Source organism: Protopterus annectens, chromosome 9.part0, assembly GCF_019279795.1.
Source record: "Protopterus annectens isolate FY-2018-M chromosome 9.part0, PAN1.0, whole genome shotgun sequence".
NCBI lineage: Eukaryota > Metazoa > Chordata > Ceratodontiformes > Protopteridae > Protopterus > Protopterus annectens.
In genome coordinates, this window is record NC_056743.1 from 453823703 (window position 1) to 453842797 (window position 19095).

Consider the following 19095-nt stretch of genomic DNA (forward strand, 5'->3'; position numbering starts at 1 on the left):
AACACTCCCAGGTAGACATGCATAAGCCTGTCCAGGAGCAAAACTCAGAACGCCACAAATAATTCCTTTTTAAGAAAAATATCTGCAACAGTTTCAGCATGACCAGAGGTATAATTGAATCACAACATATATTCCTATTCATCTGTGTGCCCTCTATCCCTAGTTTTGCTTGCCCATGCTGTCTATGTATTTGCAGTTGTATTAAATGATAATTATTTTGCATTCTCTATTATACTATTACTTATTTGGGTCCCGATTATGTCACATAAATAATAATAAAATAAATATCATTTAGGAGATATTTGAAATAAGGCCTATATCCTAAGCTGTTTCAGTACATTCTCAATAATCAGATGGTTACTTACAGCTTACTGTAATGCTTTAACTCATTAGCATTGCTATGATGCAATGTTTGCACGTTTCCAATCAGCATTTTCTCCACAGATGTGTGCTGAATGTAAAATAGTTCTCTTATTCATGAATGTTATTGCAATAGATATTTTATATCATCAATAATATAATTTCTGATATTAGTTTGACATTTTATACTATTGTTCAAATTGTCTAATTCATTTGGATTATTTAAAAATAGTTATGTCTAGATTCCCTCTGTTTAGAAGGATACTTATGATTTCACCAGTGTGGAAAATTCATAATATAAACTTTTTTTTTCTCATTGAATACTTTACTGCTTTAATCCTCTTTATATTTTGTTACATCATTTTAAGTATAGTAACGTACTACAATACCATTTTAATTTAAAAACAATTCTTTATTAATTCATTTACTTATTAAACAGCTTGCAGTCCACATATTTGTTACTAATTGTACTGAGTGCCTATCTTATTTAGATTCTGCGGAATGATGAGAAGAGAAGAACCCTAACGCCTCTGGCCCTCCGTGAGCGATACAGCATTCTCAGCGACTCGTCTTATGGTAAGCAGATAGCACTGTGCCAGGAGTAAGAGAAATGTAAATGTTTCCGAATACCTCAAAGACTCTCTGACATGCTGAAAGCTGCTGGGCACATGTTGATAAAGCCTTTAGAATATTTTAGTTTAATGTTAAGAAAAACATATGTGTGGGTTACATTCAAGTGATCTATCACTTTGTCTAATCACAAGTGGTCTTAAAAAAGTGCTTGAATCACAGTTGGTCTAGTGATATTTTCCAGTACATTTAAAAGTTATAGCACTGATACTAAAGAAAGTGTATGACTTTTGATCAGTAGTATTAACTTCCTTATAAATGTATAAGTAATGCATCTGTTTGCTTCATCACAATGTGTTAGATTATGCAAGGTACTGGTGCACTTCCAATGTTTTTTCCCTTCTTTTTTACTGTAGTCCAGTGTGGACATGGGGGGGGGGTGCAGGGGGGCTTGCTCCCCTGCAGAAACTTAGTAGAAAGTGTTTGTTAATTAGGTGGTGTTATACTTGGAAAGGGTGTTATTTACACATATGCACTGTAGTTTTCGATGTTATGAAGCACACATTCAATGTTCTGAGTTTTCAGTGTTTTGGGATTTAGATGTTTTGGTTTCAATGTTATGAAGTTCAACATTATGAAATTTCAGTGTTATGAAGTAGACCCATAAATAAATAAATGTATATATATATATATATAGAGAGAGAGAGAGAGAGAGAGCATGTTCCACAGCGCTCAGAGCTTCTAAATGGAGATCATAGTACAGTGAGGATCAGGAAAGGTAGTCCAATCTCTGAGTTGGTATATATAATTTGCAGGCGGTGTCTGGGTGAAAATATTAGAGAAGGTGTATTCTTGTGAAACAGCTGCTGTTTTGCTGTTTTGAACTTTGGGGAAATTAAATGTTCATTCTTATGCTGTTTCAGTGCTGTTGTCTCGCTCCTTTGAATTTTGATTATTTGAAATTTTGGTAATTTAACATAGACCCATATATATATATATATATATATATATATATATATATATATATATATATATATAAATATATATATATGTGTACATACATTTATATCTAGGTTCATAGGTATGTACTAGGCTAACAACCACATCAGCCCATTTTAAGCCTAGCCATGAATCACAAATCTCTGAGAAGTTCTAGTACTATTGATAAATGTAAGCAGGGGCTTGGGCGATGAAACATATACAAGGAGAGGCCTAGGAGATGAGCCATTTACAGGCTAACTGTATCCATTAGAGATTTAGGTGTCAAACCAGGGATTAATTTCCTTTTCCCCATCCATCTATTTGTCCAGAGGTACTCTGCTTCACATGGATGTGGAGCCTGTTACAGAGAAGAGGTAGTCTCTGCATAGATACCTGTCTCTCCAGCAGGTCTTATTTATATCACAGGCAAGGTTTCAGTCTTTAGAACAGGTAATTCGGTGCTGTTTGATTTTGCAGATATGCAGAAGGTTCATCAAATTGTAGCCTGACAATGACTTGTAAGCCAGGCATAGATCTCTGCTCAATAGCCTGTAGGAGACGGAATGCAGGGATAGAGTCTTGAGACGGTCTGCAAAGGACCCGTTACTTACACCCTGCATTCTTTTAGTGAGGAACCGCTGTGGATGTTCCATTTGTTGGATATGCGTGGTTTTTGTTGGATATGCCTGGTAAGGTACATACCAAAGGGGGTGTTGTACTCCATGATAATTCTGATGAATGCCAAATAGAATGGAACAATGACTCCCTTGCACCTAGATGCCATATATTTGTTTATAAGTTGCACAGCATAGAATGATTTCTTCGCTACTGTAGACATGTGATGGTCAAAGGCTAGATTGCTCTCCCTAAATCCTTGATTACTGGTCAGCTCTAAGGGGTGTGTTGTCAATGTGATAGTTAGCAGGGGTAGAAGACTTCCTGTTATGCATTTCTTGGTAACTAGTCCATGGCTCTGACTCCAGTTGTTTGTCTGTGTCAATGTGGCATTCAATTACAACTCCTAATCTGCAACCATCTGCAAATTTAGTCAGCCAGAGACCACTGACATTGGCCTTGACTTCAGAGAAGTAAATATGAAAAAGGAGCAGTCCAAAGACTGATCCCTGAGGGATTCCTCATGTGATTGGCCTCTTTCTAGAGGTGGACTCACCAATTCTAATATCCTGGGTCCTACCTGTGAGCCAGTTGGCTATCCACATGGTGACATATAGGTTTGTATCCAACCTGTTGAGCTTGTCAATAATGCCAGAGTGGGGTATTGTGTCAAATGACTTAGCCAGATCAAGGTAAGCAGTATGAACCTTTTTGCCTTCATCCATTGCTTTGGTGACCTTTTCAAAGAAGTTCACCAGGCTGAGTAGGCATGACCTGCCCTTGATGAAACCATGTTGGGTTGGGTCCAGTGTCTGGAGGCTTACTATATCATTATTGATCATTTCCATGGTAATTCTTTCCATGGCTTTGCACATAAGACTAGTGCAACATATGCATCTGTAGTTTCCAGGGTCTGTAGATGTCCCACATTTGTGCAGAGGGACGAATGTTGCTGTTCTCCTTTCATGAGGCATGAAGCCTGTTTGGAGGCTACAGTTAAGTAACAATTCCAGAGTTCCTGATAGGGCATGTTTCGTGCTGTTTAGTAGGCAACCTGGGATATTGTCTGGGCCCATTGATGTAATGTTCTTGCCTTAGAATGAGCATTAAGGACATGTTCCCTTGTGATATCAGGGGGAGTTATATTTGATGGCATTTCCTGAGGGAAGGTTGGGGAGGAGAGAGGGGTAAAGTTGGAGATGAATTTGTCAGCCAGCAATTTGATATGCCTTCTGGCTCAATCTAGGTGGTTCCATTTACAATGAGCTCTGCACACAATTATGTGTTGCCTTTGAGGTTGCAGACATAGCTAAAAAATGCCTTGTTGTTGTCCTTGGCCTTGGAGCCCAAATTTACCTCAGATTTGGCCTTTGGTAGACTTTATTTGTTCTTTGAGTTGTTTGTTTAGTTTGACGAGAGTGCGTATATCCTGCTGGGTGCTGCATCTCCTAATTTTTGCCATGATTTTCTTCCTCCTGTTATACAGCCTATTGATTTTGTGATTCCACCAGGGTGGCTTGTTTTTTGAATTAGTTCTGTACTTCTTCCTGGTTCATACAGATATTAACATGCTTGTATAAGGATTCTGTGAGCAGTTCTGCAAAGGCAACAATATTCTCAGGGTTTATGGGAGCTTGACAGTTTGCAAGGTTATCACTTAATAGCAGGAATTTTGCCTTAGAGTAGTTCCTGAGTATTCAAGGTTTAGCTGGTGGTCCAGTTTTTTTATTTTTATTTCAAAGGATACCATCTTGTGGTCTAGCCTTACCAGGGAAGATATTACACTAGTGGGAGTGCATTCGGAGCTGCTGAGGGTATTTGTTATGTGAACTTCATCTAAGAGGTCTTTGAGGTTTAGAAGGGTTACACTTAAGTGGCTCAGCATATGGGTATCTGTATGTCTGCTCTGAAATGTGTGTGATAGGTGCAGCATATGTACTAATAACAACCTTGTTGCTATTAAGAGTACTATTATGTGAGAGCTTTGTCTCTAATGACATACCATATCAGTTTGTTTGAGAGTTAACTAGTTGTCAGAAAACATGAGGCAATTTTACATTTTCTCAGGATGTTTATACCTACCAAGCTGGTAACAGAGATAGTGGGAAAGTTCATATCCGTGGCAGCAGATAATTTTTTATTGATAAGTCAGTTGGAGTGAGACTATAAAGCAATGTCAGGAGTATATGGTTTGCAACTCTGGGGACAATGCTTGTTACTGCAAATTAGTTGTCCTGTGTGCAACTAAGTATTGGTGAAATTTCAATGTGTTTTCACAGGAAAAATGTCAGTCACCGTATCTGTGTCTGTACAGGGCACTGCCAAACACTTCAGGGGAAACTAAGTAGACCCTGAACATTTAAGGATGAAGTATTTATTCAGATATTCTGAAGTTCGAAATAACTCAAGCAGTAATTAATGAAAAAAAAGAACTAGCTTGTGAAGAATGATGAAATGAGGAGAGTCACATGAATGGCTACTGCTTGACTACTACTAACGCTGGTCTCACCACAGCTTCACTCTGCCCTCCTTGTGTCCAGCTTTATTAACTGCTGTATCAATGAATCCTACATCCCCTTTTGGAAAAAAAATGTTATTTCCTGCCCCTCCACAAAGGTGGCAACTCCACTGACATCAACAACCATGGACCTATTGCCATATTACCCCCTCTATCCAAATTCTAGAAAAGTACATGCAAACTCAGATACTCAGTCACTTCACTTAATTCTCCCTCCTGTCCACTTATCAATATTGATTTCAACTGCACCGTAACACCATCACTACTGCCCTGCTCAAATTCCCAAACACTGTCAATGTACATACAAATGAAGGTAGCCCTGTCTCAGCCCTCTTCCTTGACCTGGCAAAGGCTTTGCACATTATCTCCAAAAACACTCTCATCTAGGACTCAACAGCTAAGCCCTAAACTGGTTCCAAACTTATTTCTTTAACAGATCCCAAGCAGTTAGGAGGCAAAACGATCTCCACATTTCTTCCATTAACAGCAGAAGTCCCCAAGGCTCTATTCTTGGCTCCCTATGCTTTTAACATTGTCATCAATGACCTCACCATTACAACCATAAATGCCTCATTAATACAGTATGCAGATGAATCACTTGTCATCTGCTCAGCACACAACCTTGATAACTTACAAATGATGCAAGACTCTCCCATTTCAGTAGAAAAATGGCTAACAAAATCTGAACTTCTCAAGCACAAAAAATCAAAACTTATCTTCACCCCTGAACAGAAAAACTCACAAAATAATAACTTCTCCATTATTTCTCTAAATAATACATAAAGTTAATTTGTCCCATAAACCAAATTGATAGGTGTATATTTTGACAAATACCTAAAACCCAACTACCATATACAGTATTCGGTTAAATAAAGTCATCAAAAGATAGGTTCCGTCTAGAGAGCTAAACATTTCCTGACCAACGTAGTGAGGAAATGTTCTGCCACTTCTCTCCTCCTGGCTAAACTTCTGTACTCATTACAAATATTCACTAGCTTTCAGTCCACCCCGCTTAACAAGTTAAATCACTGCTATTAGAAAATCTCCATATTTGCCACAAACTATTGTACAGTACTCAAAGAATAATACTATCTCAAGTGCCCCACCATGTCATCTACTTTTGGCTAGTAATAATTCACAACCTCATCTATAAACCAGAAAAGTGTCCAACACTTGGTAGTCTCATTCAGCTGTACACACTCTGACCAGGTCTTTTCAGTCTACAAGTAAACATCATCTGCAAGTCACCAAATCAAACAATATAGCTGGTGCCTCTCTCTCTTCTTTCTATATCTCCAAAATCTCGAGTGATGTTCCGCTCTCCCTTAGGTGAGAACACTCCAGTCTGTCCTTCAAATCAAAGCTAAAATCCTATATATCCAAGAAAAGAATTGCCCAGTGCTCCTCCTCTGGCTAACACTAACTATATTAAGTAATCACTTATGCTTTTACACATCTGTGACTTTCTGAACTAATTCCCTTTATAGTTAAACTTACTTTTACATATATATATATATATATATATATATATATATATATATATATATATATATATATATATATCCATTGCTATAGACTGTTATGTAAGCTGTTTATGAGCTCTCCCCATCCACTGTTTTCCATGGATCCACGATACTCGGTGCCCACCCAGCAAACTATTACTGCTCTTGTACAAACATCCTTTACTACATATTGTCTCCTGATCATTTTCCAAGACCTTTTCTCCTTTAATCTTGCATTTATTCTTTTCAACACAGTATTCTTTCCCCCTGCTTAGATCTCTAACAAGTTTTTCTGATTTCCCTTTTTTCTTCAACTCCTACCAATAATCCTTTGTAAAATGAATATTTAGTGTAAATGATTTTTTCATGCTGCTTCCTGATGACAGTATATATTATTGTATTTATTTTACATTTGTTTTCTGGGAAAGTCTGACTGGACAAAATGCTCTTTTTCAGCTGAGGCCCAGGGAGAAATGCTCCAGATTTATAAATAATAATATGATACATACTATACGTACAGATACAAATGTTGATTCAATCTCAGATACAAGCACCAAATGAAAAATATATGATATAAATTTCACTAATACAATCATATAGTCTAGGTAAGGATACAAAGAATAGCAGTACTGCGATTGAAGGTGTGACGCCCATGCACTGGCCTAGTAATCATGGAGACTCAATCCTCATCACTAACACCAGTGAGGGACATGCACATTGGGAGGATGAACAGTACACACACAGTAAAGTACAAGTTCCCTTAAGAGGACACAGAGATCACAATTAGTCTAGGGCTGGTTTCTCCCTCTCTCTCCAGATCCCCAATAAGACTCCCCACTGGCACAGCTTTAGGGTTAAGATCTCAGCCAAGTGGTCATGCCAAAACCTCCAGCACCCTCTCTGTCCAACCAGTGCTTCGTGTCCCTGCCCAAGGAGCAGACACACACACACACACACACACACACACACACACACACACACACACACACACACACACACACACACTTTGAGATTTGATTTATATGCAAACACACAGAGACTCCTGGGGAAGGCTGGCACAGGTTCTCCAGCTATGACCCATTCTGCCCAGACTATAAGGTAGTACCGACTACCACAAACCACTACTATCAGCATAATACAATCATATAGTCTAGGTAAGGATACAAAGAATAGCAGTACTGCGATTGAAGGTGTGACGCCCATGCACTGGCCTAGTAATCATGGAGCCTCAATCCTCACCACTAACACCAGTGAGGGACATGCACATTGGGAGGATGAACAGTACACACACAGTAAAGTACAAGTTCTCTTAAGAGGACACAGAGATCACAATTAGTCTAGGGCTGGTTTCTCCCTCTCTCTCCAGATCCCCAATAAGACTCCCCACTGGCACAACTTTAGGGTTAAGATCTCAGCCAAGTGGTCATGCCAAAACCTCCAGCACCCTCTCTGTCCAACCAGTGCTTTGTGTCCCTGCCCAAGTAACAGACACACACACACACACACACACACACACACACACACACACACACACACACACACACACACTTTGAGATTTGATTTATATGCAAACGCACAGAGACTCCTGGGGAAGGCTGGCACAGGTTCTCCAGCTATGACCCATTCTGCCCAGACTATAAGGTAGTACCGACTGCCACAAACCACTAGTATCAGCTAGTATAAAGACCCTTACCAAAGGGTGTCCAGTTCTACTATGTAATGTTACTGTTATCCATTTGGTAGGTGTGACCAAGGCCCAGGCTATTATAGAGTGATCTGTACAGTATCACCAGATACATATGCAAGTACACTAAGAACTTGTATATCTGTACACAAAACCAGCCACAGTTAAAAGGTTTAAATATATTTAATAATAAATAAAAGCACAAGACAATACTTATTAACTCAACACAGTGACAACAGATTTCAGAAATCACAGGAAATACTTCAAAACAACATTGTAGGACAGTCTCACATAAATATAGAAAACATCTACACTAATCTTGCTATATTCCTATCTGTCTCTAAGAGAAACTAAGTTCTCAATAACTTACTTACAGAGCAAAGCAAAGTGCTGGTGAGATGATGTGTTTGGGTTCAGTAACAAATACAAAATGTGCTCTCTTTCTCTCTGAGATAGTTCTTAAGTTAATAATACACATTACTGCAGGGTTGGCTAGATGACATCACTATTTGACAATTGCATCTAATTTCCAGGCTAAACAGATACTAACAGAATTTAACATGTCTCTATGAAAAATACTTATCTCTTAGAAGCTGACAATTCTCTCTTAGAGGCTTGCTAGGAACTGGAAGTTGTAAAACAATTACCTTGGAAACCTGTAATTACCTTTGTTTCCAAACAATAGAAAGAAACTCCAGCTGTAGCCATCTTGTCTTTTAGCTGAGATAAACTAACTTTATACACATTGTAAAATTCTTTACTTATTCTTAGAGTTTTGCAAGTTAACGCTAACGCCAATTTTTAATATGAAAGCATACATTTGCATTGGCATATAGCTTATACACGCCTCTGCTCCCTTCCAGCAGAGTGCACTGTGGTTACATTTTTGAACCTCAGCACATAATACAGTTTTCTTACATTTGTAAAATAAACCTGTGGATTATTTAATATTTACAATGACAGAAAATTATTTACAAAATCCTATCTAGCTGGGCAGGCAGCCTTCACAAGTCCCCCCCCCCCCCCCGCAGAATTCAAGCTAGTTTTTCAAGTGACCCTTGAGAAACATTGCTTGAGAGGGTTGAGTCTATCTGAGTATACCTTACCCCATTCCCTGTCTTGAGAGCCCATCGGCATTGGCATTGCTAACCCCACTGCAGTACTGCACTGTCATATCATGTGCTTGCAACCCTAGGCTCCATCTTAGCAACTTGGCATTTTCCTGGCTTTCTCAATGTAACTGTGTTAGGGGATTGTGATATGTAACTACAGTGAATTTCCTTTCATACAGATAAGGCTGAAGTTTCTGCAGTGCCCACACTATGGCTAGACATTCATTTTCTACAGGTGCATAGCATTCCTCCTTGGGTTGGAGCCTACAACTGAGATAAACCACTGGGTGCTCTTCTCCCTCTGATGAAATCTGGCTTAGTACAGCCCCCACCACATGGTTCAAGGCATCCACCTGCACAACAGATTATTTGCTGTAATCTGGACTGGCTAACACAGGGGGTCCTCCCAAAGCTCCTTTAAGCTTCTGAAATGCCTGCTCACATGCTAGAGTCCACACACTACTTTATCTGACCTGTTTTTCCTTGTCAGGTCTGTGAGGGGAGCAGCTATGGTACTATAACTAGGGATGAACTTTCTGCAATACCCTGATGTCCCTAAGAATGTCCTTGCTTGCTTTTTGGTAATAGGTGCAGGCTATGCCTGAATGGCTTCCACTTTTGCTGGTTTTGCTTACCACTCCCCACTCTATGTCCCAGGTAGGAGACCTCTGCAATACCCACCTAACACTTCCTGGGCTTAATGGTCAACCCTGCTCTCTCTAGTCTACCCAGTACCTCACTGACATGCTGAAGGTGCTCTTGCCAGGAATGGCTGTAGATGACAATATCATCAAGGTAAGCAAGGGCAAAATCTCCTGCTAGGGTATGATATACCAGCCTCTGGAAAGTCACAGGGGCATTTTTCATCCCAAAGGGCATCTTTGTGAACTCATATAAGCCAAAAGGAGTCACAAAGGTTGAACTCTGTCTAGCACTGGGAGTCAAGGGCACCTGCCAGTAACCCTTGGTATGATCAGTGGTGGTAAGATACTTAGCCCCACCCAGCTGTTCTAGAGCTTCATCTGTCCTAGGCATGGGGTAAGCATCTGACTCTGTGTGACTATTTAATTTCCTGTAGTCCACAAAGAACCTGGTGTTGACATCCTTCTTTGGCACCAGGACGACTGGGGTGGCCCAGGGACTGTTGGACCCCTGAATTATCCCTAGTTCCAACATTTCCTATATCTCCTCCCTCAGAGTCTGTTTGACTCTCTCAGACACCCTGTAAGTGCCCTGCCTAATAGGCCTTTAGGGTCCTGTATCCACCTGGTGCTGCACCAGGTGGGTGCACCCTGGTTTCCCAGTGAACATGTCCCCAAACTCCTGTAACACTGATCACATTTCTTGAACCTGGGTAGGAGATAGCTGATGGGACATTGCTACCCCTTCCACTGAGGTGTCAGTCCGAGCCTCACTGAGGAGATCAGTCACCAGATGTCCCTCAGACTCCTCCTGCAAGCTACTGCAAATACTCAGCACAGGGGCCTCCCTATCATGGTAAAGTTTCATCATGTTAACATGGTACAATTTGTGCTCCTGCCTCCTGCGTAGCAGATCCACCATGTAGTTAACAATCACTGACCTTCCTTACCACCTTGTAGTGTCCCTCCCAGGCTGCCTGCAGCTTGTGTCTGCCAGCAATGAGAACCATTACTTGCTGCCCTATAACATACTCTCTAGCTCAAGCATCCCTGTCATACCAGACCTTTTTCTGCTGTTGGGCTTCTGCCAGGTTCTCCTGGGTCAAGCCCATGAGTTCCCTGAGCCTTGTCCTGAGGTGTAGGACATGTGCCACAACAGACTCCTTGTTGGATTCACACTCCCCCTCCAACTCATCTGGAATTAAATCTAGAGGTCCTCTCTCCCTATGCCCATACAACAACTCAAAGGGTGAAAATCTGTGGATTCCTGGGGAACATCGTTGTAAGTAAACAACAGATGGGCCAAATATTTGTCCCACTCCCTCTTAAACTGGTCTGCAAATGTCCGTAGCATGGAGTTGAGTGTAGAGTTTAATCTCTCAACAAGACCATTAGTCTGGGGATGGTAGGGGTAGTATTTAGGTGCTTCACCCCACAGTACTTCAACAGACAAGCCAGCAGGTCTGACATGAAATTGCCACCTCTGTCAGTCAGTATTTCTTTTGGGAAACCTACCCTGCTGAAAATCTCTAACAAACCATTTGCCACCTTTTCTGCCTCAGTGGAGGACAAGAGCCACTGCTTCAGGGTATCTTGTAGCATCATCTACTACTACTAGGATATACCTTTTCCATGTGGAACTTTGGGTACTCCGAGGCCCCACAATATCCATAGCTACTCCCTGAAATGGCTTCTCAATCCCAGGCAAAGGCATCAAAGGAGCATTCACCTTATCTCCTGCCTTGCTTACCTTTTAGCACTGCTGACAGGTCCTGCAGTACCCTGTTACATCTCTGGACATCCCAGGCTAATAAATGTTTTGCATAATACATCACTTGGTACGTTTTAAGCCCATATGACCTGCAAAGGGAATATCATGGGCTATGGCTAAAAGTGCTAGGCAGTAGGCTCTGAGCATTACCAAATGCTCTATTCTCTCACCTTCTAGCTCTCCCTCGGGGGTCCACTCTCTATACAGTAACCCTTTGTCCCAGTATACAGATTCCCCCTTCCCTTGAAAATCAGGTACTTCACTAGCTACCTGCCTCAGGCCCTGTAATGTAGGGTGTGAGAGCTGAACCTGTCTCAACTCTGTCTTTGTAACCCTTCCCAGCTCCCCTTCCACAGGAAGTCTGGCATCCTCTTATAGCGGTGCCTCACTGTCAGCCTGGGTACTACTGCTCACCTCTGCCCTTACAGTCACTCTGTCCAAGGGAACACCAGCACTCACAGACAGCTGTGGCTAACTTTCAGTCTCACTGCTACAGGGTAGCTCTCTCCCTGAGGTAACCACCTCACCAGTCCTGGCTGCAAGTGTTTGGTCAGTCTGGGTCTCCCCCAGGCTACCAGACCCACATGCTTGTCTCCAAGCCTGACTGCGTGTAACTGCATGAACACATGGTACTACTTTATCAATATCCTTCCCTATCAGGACATCTGCAGGATGGTAGTTTGGTACCCCTGTTTCTCAAGAGAACCTACTATTGGCATTTTGTCATTCCCACTTACCAGCTCCCTCACCTTTTGTTCCCCACCTTGCCTCCATGGATATCTGTATGCTACATGACCCCACTGGTTGCATTCAAAACATTTAACCCTAATTCCTGGACATGTACCTGAAATAGTGGCTTCCCTTGCTACTGTCAGATTCTGTTGGGGCAGTCTGGGGTGCCCACCATAGGTTCTCTTAGACCCATGAGCAGCACTGGGTGTCCTTTTCCTGTGCAGTGATGCCCTGATTGCTAGGTATAGACCTCCCTTCATCCCCAACTCATCTGCAGTAAAGCAATGTCTATCAGCTAACCAGATCCTCATGTCCTCAGGCAAAGTGCTAAGGGCTTGTTTCCTCACCAAAAGGTCTGCCAGCCCTTCAAATGTGGTGACCTGATATCTACTCACCCACCTATGAAAATAAGTGCTTAGTTCAGGAACATATTTACATATACTTTCATCTGCCTTGCATCTATACTCACAAAACTTTTTCCTATAAGCTTCAGGTGTTAGCTTAAAAAAATTGTAGCAAACAGTTCTTTACAACATTATAATTTAAAAAGTCATGATCAGACAATTTAGCTAGAACATGTACTGCTTTACCATGGAGTAAGGGGGTCAGGAACCATACCCAGAGCCCTTGGTCAACATCATACTGTTTACATACCCTCTCAACCATATGATTAAAACTATCAAAAGTATCCCCCTCTGTAAATTGTGGTACAAATTTACTGACCTTTTGTGCTTCTGTGGTCCAGTTACTCTTTACCCATTACCTCCATGACTCTGGCGAAGAGTCAGCATCTCCTTTTCATGCTGCCTCTGCCTCTCCTCCTCCTCCTCAACTTCCAGGTGTAGCAGTTTCTCATTCTCCTCAGCCTGCAGACATCATAGTTCCTCATTTTCCTCAGTCTCTAGACACCTCAGTCTCCTTGCTGCTTCTATTTTCAAACACTTGGCCTCCAACTAAAGTCTTTTTAGCTCCAGATGGATTTTTAAGTCCTCTGTACAAAGGTTGAGCTGTCCATTCTCTGAGTGTTGTACATCTCCACAGCCAGTCTGATAATCCTCTTGGTTGCTAGTCTTGGATGCAGCTGTGACTAAAGCTGCAGTCATGTCTGCTTTAGTCAGGTTTCCATACACCAGTCCTTTATCCTGGCATATCTCAGCCAACTGGCTCCTTGTTAGCTTGCCATACTTCTCGGCTGACATGTTTGCCTGCTGTCCCTGACTAAGCTAACAAAGGAAAAAAAACAGTTGTGATATGAACTCTGAATGTTCACTGCATGGCTGATTCAGAGTATAAAAACACCTTCAGTGATCCCTGTACACAAGCTACAAGAATTCAATATCCACACCACTACAAGCCATTTAATATGTGATGTGGCTATCTCACCATAATCAAACAATTAATATTTGATTTGGATACCCCACCACTGCAAAACAATTATTATGTGATGCCCGTGCACTGGCCCAGTAATCAAGGAGGATGAAGAGTATACACACACACAGTAAAGTACAATTTCTCAAAAGAGCACACATAGATCACAGTCAGTCTAGGGCTGGTTTCTCCCTCTCTCTCCAGATCCCCAGTAAGACTCCCCACTAGCACAGCTATAGGGTTAAGATCTCAGCTGAGTGGTCAAGTCAAAACCTCCAGCACCCTGTCCTTCCAACCAGTGCATCGTGTCCCTGCCCAAGTAGCTGACACACACGTACACACACTTTGAGATATGATTTATATGCAAACACATAAACACTCTTGGTGAATACTTGTACAGGTTCTCCACCTATGTCCCCTTCTGCCCAGACTGTAAGGTAGTACCACCAACCACTACTATCAGCTACTATAAAGGCCCTTATAGGTTCATAGGTTCATAGGTTGGTACTAGGCTATCAGCCCTAGGGCCTATACAAGCCTAGCCATAACAATTCCCTGGCTATTTCTTCCCACACTATTTACTTCCCTGGACCCCAGTCTAGCAGGGCGACTGACATGATCCCCGGGGTGAATTTCCTTTCTCCCATCCAATCATCAAGGTTCCTTTTGAAGAGGACCAAAGAGGCACTCTGCTTGACATGTATGGGCAATCTATTCCAGAGTCTGGGGAGTCTCTGGGTCAGGAACCTATCCCTCCAGCATGTTTTGTTTATTGTGATGACAAGGTTTAGATCCCTGGAGCGTGTGGCTCTGAGGGATTGGGATTTCTTTAAGTGTAGCATGTCCAACAGCTCTGGGTTTGACATGGCCTTGTATGTTAAGCAAAGATCGCCTCTGAGTAGACGATATGTGACAGAGTATAGCTGGATTTTTTTAAGGCGGTCAGCGTAGGGCATCTGCTTTAGGCCTGTGATTCTTTTAATGAGGTATTTCTGTGGTCTTTCCAGTTGTTGCAGATGTCTTGAGAGGTACATACCAAACGGGGCAATGTATTCTATAATGGGTCTAATGAGGGATGAGTACAGTGAGCCAATGACCTCCTTTTTTCTGGATGAAAAGCCCTTAGTGATGAGGTGTGCCACATAGAAGGATTTCCTGACTGTTGTGGCGATGTGGTTATCGAAGGTGAGACCACTGTCCACCTGTGTCCCTAAGTCTCTTATCAAACTTTCGGTGTTTAATGTACTGCCACCTATATGGTAATTCATGGATACATGTTTTTTCCCAAAGGGGATAACTATACATTTCTTGGCATTGAGCTTGAGCCCATGGCTCTGGCACCAAGCATCTGTTTCTGTAAGGCCCTTTTGTAGAGTATCCACATCATTTGGGGATTCAATAATGGCTCCCAGTTTGCAGTCATCTGCAAACTTTGTTATCCAGAGTCCCTTAGTGTTGGCCTGTACTTCAGAGAAGTAGATGCCAAACAAGAGCGGTCCCAGGACTGAACTTGAGGTACTCTACTTGTCACTTGTCTGGAGCTGGATTTGGAGTCGGCTACTTTTACAGTGTGGGTTCTATCAGTAAGCCAGTTAGCAACCCATTGGGTGACGTAGGGATTAATGCCCAGCTTAGTAAGTTTATCTATGATTCCAGAGTGGGGGATGGTGTCAAAGGCCTTGGCAAGGTCTAGATAGGCTGTGTGGACCACCTTACCCTTGTCCATGGCTCTGGAGACTGATTCGAAGAAGTCAATCAAGTTCAGGAGACAAGATCGACCCTTCACGAACCCAAACTGGGTGGGGTCCAGTGTTTGAAGGTTGCCAATGTCTTTGTTTATAAGTTCCATGATAATACGCTCCATGGCCTTGCAGATAAGGCTTGTCAGACTAATGGGACAGTAGTTTCTGGGATCCAAGGTGGATCCCCCCTTGTGGAGTGGGATAACTGTAGCTGTGCGCCACTCAGTGGGCATGAAACCTGAGGTGAGGCTATGATTAAACATGACACTTAGGTGAGGTGCCAGTTCATATTGTAGTTCATGTAGTACACAGCCCGGGATGTCATCTGGTCCCATGGATGCTGTATTCTTAGCTTTGGAGAGTGTGTTTTTTACCTGTGTGGCCGTTATTACTGGAATTTGGCAATCTTCCGGTATTGAGATGGGCCATTTAGGGGGTGAGAGGGGGGTGAAGTTGGCACTGAATCCATCTGCCAGGATATTGGCAATATCCTTGGGGTCAGTATATTTAATGCCATTCTGTTTTAGCTCAGAGCAGATCTGAGCATTGCCATTTAGATTCTTGACATAGTTATAGAATGCCTTGTTGTTGTCTTTGGAATCTTTTATTTTCATAGCTAGCTTTGGAGGATTTTATGAGGGATCTCAGTTTCTTACTGAGGCTGGTAAGGTAGTTTCTTGCATCCTGGGAGTTTCCTCTTTTCTGCAACAGTTTCTTCCTTTTGTTTTAAAGTTTGTTTATGGCAGGGGACCACCAGATTGGCTTCTTTTTTTTTGGATGAGAGCATCTTGGTTCTATTTGGGATGGCACGATTTATGCATGAGTGGATGTGCTCGTACAGTGCCTTAGTGTAGGATTCAGCAGTTGAACTTTCAGCTCCCGTCTGCATGGGTATTATGAAGTTTGTCACTTCTGACTTGAGTAGCATGAAGTTGGCTTTGGAGAAGTTTTTTTATGGAAGTTTCCTTACTGGGGGGTGGGGGTGGAATGTGGATGTTAAGGGTGATTAGCTTATGGTCAGACATGACTAACAAGGGGTTGACCATAGGTGTGGAGCATCGATTTCCCATGTTGGTAATGACCAGGTCTAGGATATTGGAGCCCCTGGTGGGACTATGGATTAGTTGATCCAGGGTGTTGGAATTTATGAATTCCAAGAACCGCTGGGCAAAGGTGTTGGTACATGAGTAGCTTTCCCAGTTAATGACAGGGTAGTTAAAATCACCCAGTATTAGGGTGTTTGGTTCTATCTTAATATTTTCCAGTATGTTTAGAAAGGTGTAGTGAGAATCTTGGGGTATGGTGGGGGATCTGTAGTCTTACCTAGTGTTAGTTGCACCTGGAGAATTTCAGATGCATTGTGTTGGGCAACTAGCCTGGTGGTGTGAATATCCTTGGTGAATATTGATACTCCTCCACCTTTAGTGTTTCGGTCCTGCTTTGGTGGCCAAAAAGTGTGGTAAGAGTTGTAGCCTGGTATTGCAGGGGTGCTTTCTGGAGCCTTGAACCAGGTCTCAGTTACTGCACAGATATCGATGTTCTCCATTTTTAGGAGTGCCTCGAGAGAGTGCATTTTGAGGTTTAGACTTCTAGCATTGAGTAGCATTACCTTCAGATTTTGCATGCTTGTACCTGTCACGGTGGTGGTTTTGTTCTTTGAACTTTGCCTAAAAAAGGCACTATAGGGGTGGCAAGAGCCTTAGCCAGTAACCTGAATCCCAGAGGCGACAGGTGCAGACCATCTCTGGCAAAGCATTGTGGTCTGTCAATCATGTCGTCCCAGGCAGACAGATACTGGATCCCCTTTGAATGACACCAAAAGCTTAGTCAATTGTTGAAGTCAATCATTTTGTCCTTATATTGTGGTATCATTCTGGGCGAAGACAGGATGCTACTCAGGGCTAGGGTCATACCTGCCTGGGCCACATGATCTGAGAGCTCTTCCATGTCTCTTTTCATGTAGTCCAGGGAGGTACGTCTCAAGTCATTCACTCCAACATGGACAATTACAGAGTCATATTTGTACTTGTTGTGGAGTGACGAGTGCATGCGTTATGTGGTGGATCCTGGCACCCGACAGGCAGCTGACTGTAATTTTCTCCTTGTTCAACCTGGTGAGAGGGACATCAGTGTGCCGGACTATAGAGTCACCTATGACTAAAGTGTTAGGTACATTGTCTTGCCTTAGGGGCTGTTGCTGGGTGGCACACAGGTGTTTTGAAGTATGTGACACTTTGGTTGTGATTGGTGTTTGTTTGCGTTTCAGCTTCAGAGGTCCTTGTTGCTTGGGCAGGTTACAGTTAAGGGCCTCTGCATATGTGGATTTAGTGTTGCTATATGTGGGTGTTGGTGGTGTGGGTTTAGAAGGGCTATGTGTTGCTTGAGGTGTAGTGTGGGTGTTAACCTTCTCCTCTTGACTGTCTAGCACAATCTTGGGTGGAGAGAGCTTTGCTTCCATTTTGGCTATGTAAGTGCATCTCTCACAGGTTGTAGTGTTGGGTGGTAGGAGGAGAGGGTTGTCTGTGTACATGAGGCAATTGCTGCATTGCCTCAGTATGCCCAGATTCACGAGGTGGACAGGAGAAATCACCAGAAGCTGACCCTTGGACATGCCTGGTTTGATGCTTTTTTTTTTTTTTTTTGTAAAGTACAGGAGCTGTTTTCTCTTACCTTAGTAAGGTACTTTGCAATTATAGGCTGTTTAGTGCCTACTATTAATTTATCCTTATTAACAAGGAGAGTTGAGTGCTTGTATCAGTTTAAGGCTTCCTAGTGCTTTCCAGCAGGTATTAGAGAAAGTGCTAGTCAAAGGGATGCTTAAAAGTAAGATGAAAAAAAAATGCACACTGCAGTGTGCACAGAGAAGGTAGACGTGAAAGTAGGTAACTTAAGTTTTACCTGTTTAAAAAGTTAAGGTTTAGTGGAGAGTTACTATCTTTAAAACAGCAAGATGGATTGAAAGGGGGTGGTCACTTTTGTATTCTGGTACTATGGAATACAGTAGGATGGCCAAAAATTTAAATAGTTGAAGGGGAGGGGTGTTTGATTTAATGATTACTCACACCAGCCACTGAAAGTAGAGAGGAAATGAGATATATGGTCAGATTAACATAAGAGGCAGGCAGCTAGAAAGACAGTGGTATTTAACAAGACAACTATGACTGAGTGGGAGGGCGAGAAAAAAAATTCTGCCCGACTCAGAAGAGAGAGAGAGCTGTGGTCTCTTTTGAAGTTTTAATATGCTGTTAAAGCAGAATGCAGGTAAAACACAAGGTAAAGAAAACAAACTACAGTATTTAAAATATACAAAATACAAAAAATAAAAGCAAAGTAACCTTTCCTTCACAGCAAAGTGTAGCAGAGTCTGGATGAGCCTTTCTGGTAAAACTCAAAAATGTTTTATTTTACCCCTTAAATAGAAGGTTTAGTTCCTAGCTCCACCCCTCAGTTAACAAAAGATTAACCTTAAGTGACCTCTTCTATCTTATGAATGAGTCCT

The 19095-nt window shown here is 42.1% G+C and overlaps 1 protein-coding gene across 3 annotated transcripts in view; it reads left to right on the top strand.

The window, feature by feature from the left end:
- The window catches only part of ANK1 (ankyrin 1), a 1899552-nt gene that overhangs the window by 1299286 nt on the left and 581171 nt on the right, over nt 1-19095 (top strand). For all 3 annotated transcript variants that reach the window (XM_044082993.1, XM_044082990.1, XM_044082992.1), the window contains one exon: nt 852-936. In XM_044082993.1, coding sequence (XP_043938928.1) covers nt 852-936 — 85 coding nt within the window. The remainder of the gene's footprint in view (nt 1-851; nt 937-19095) is intronic.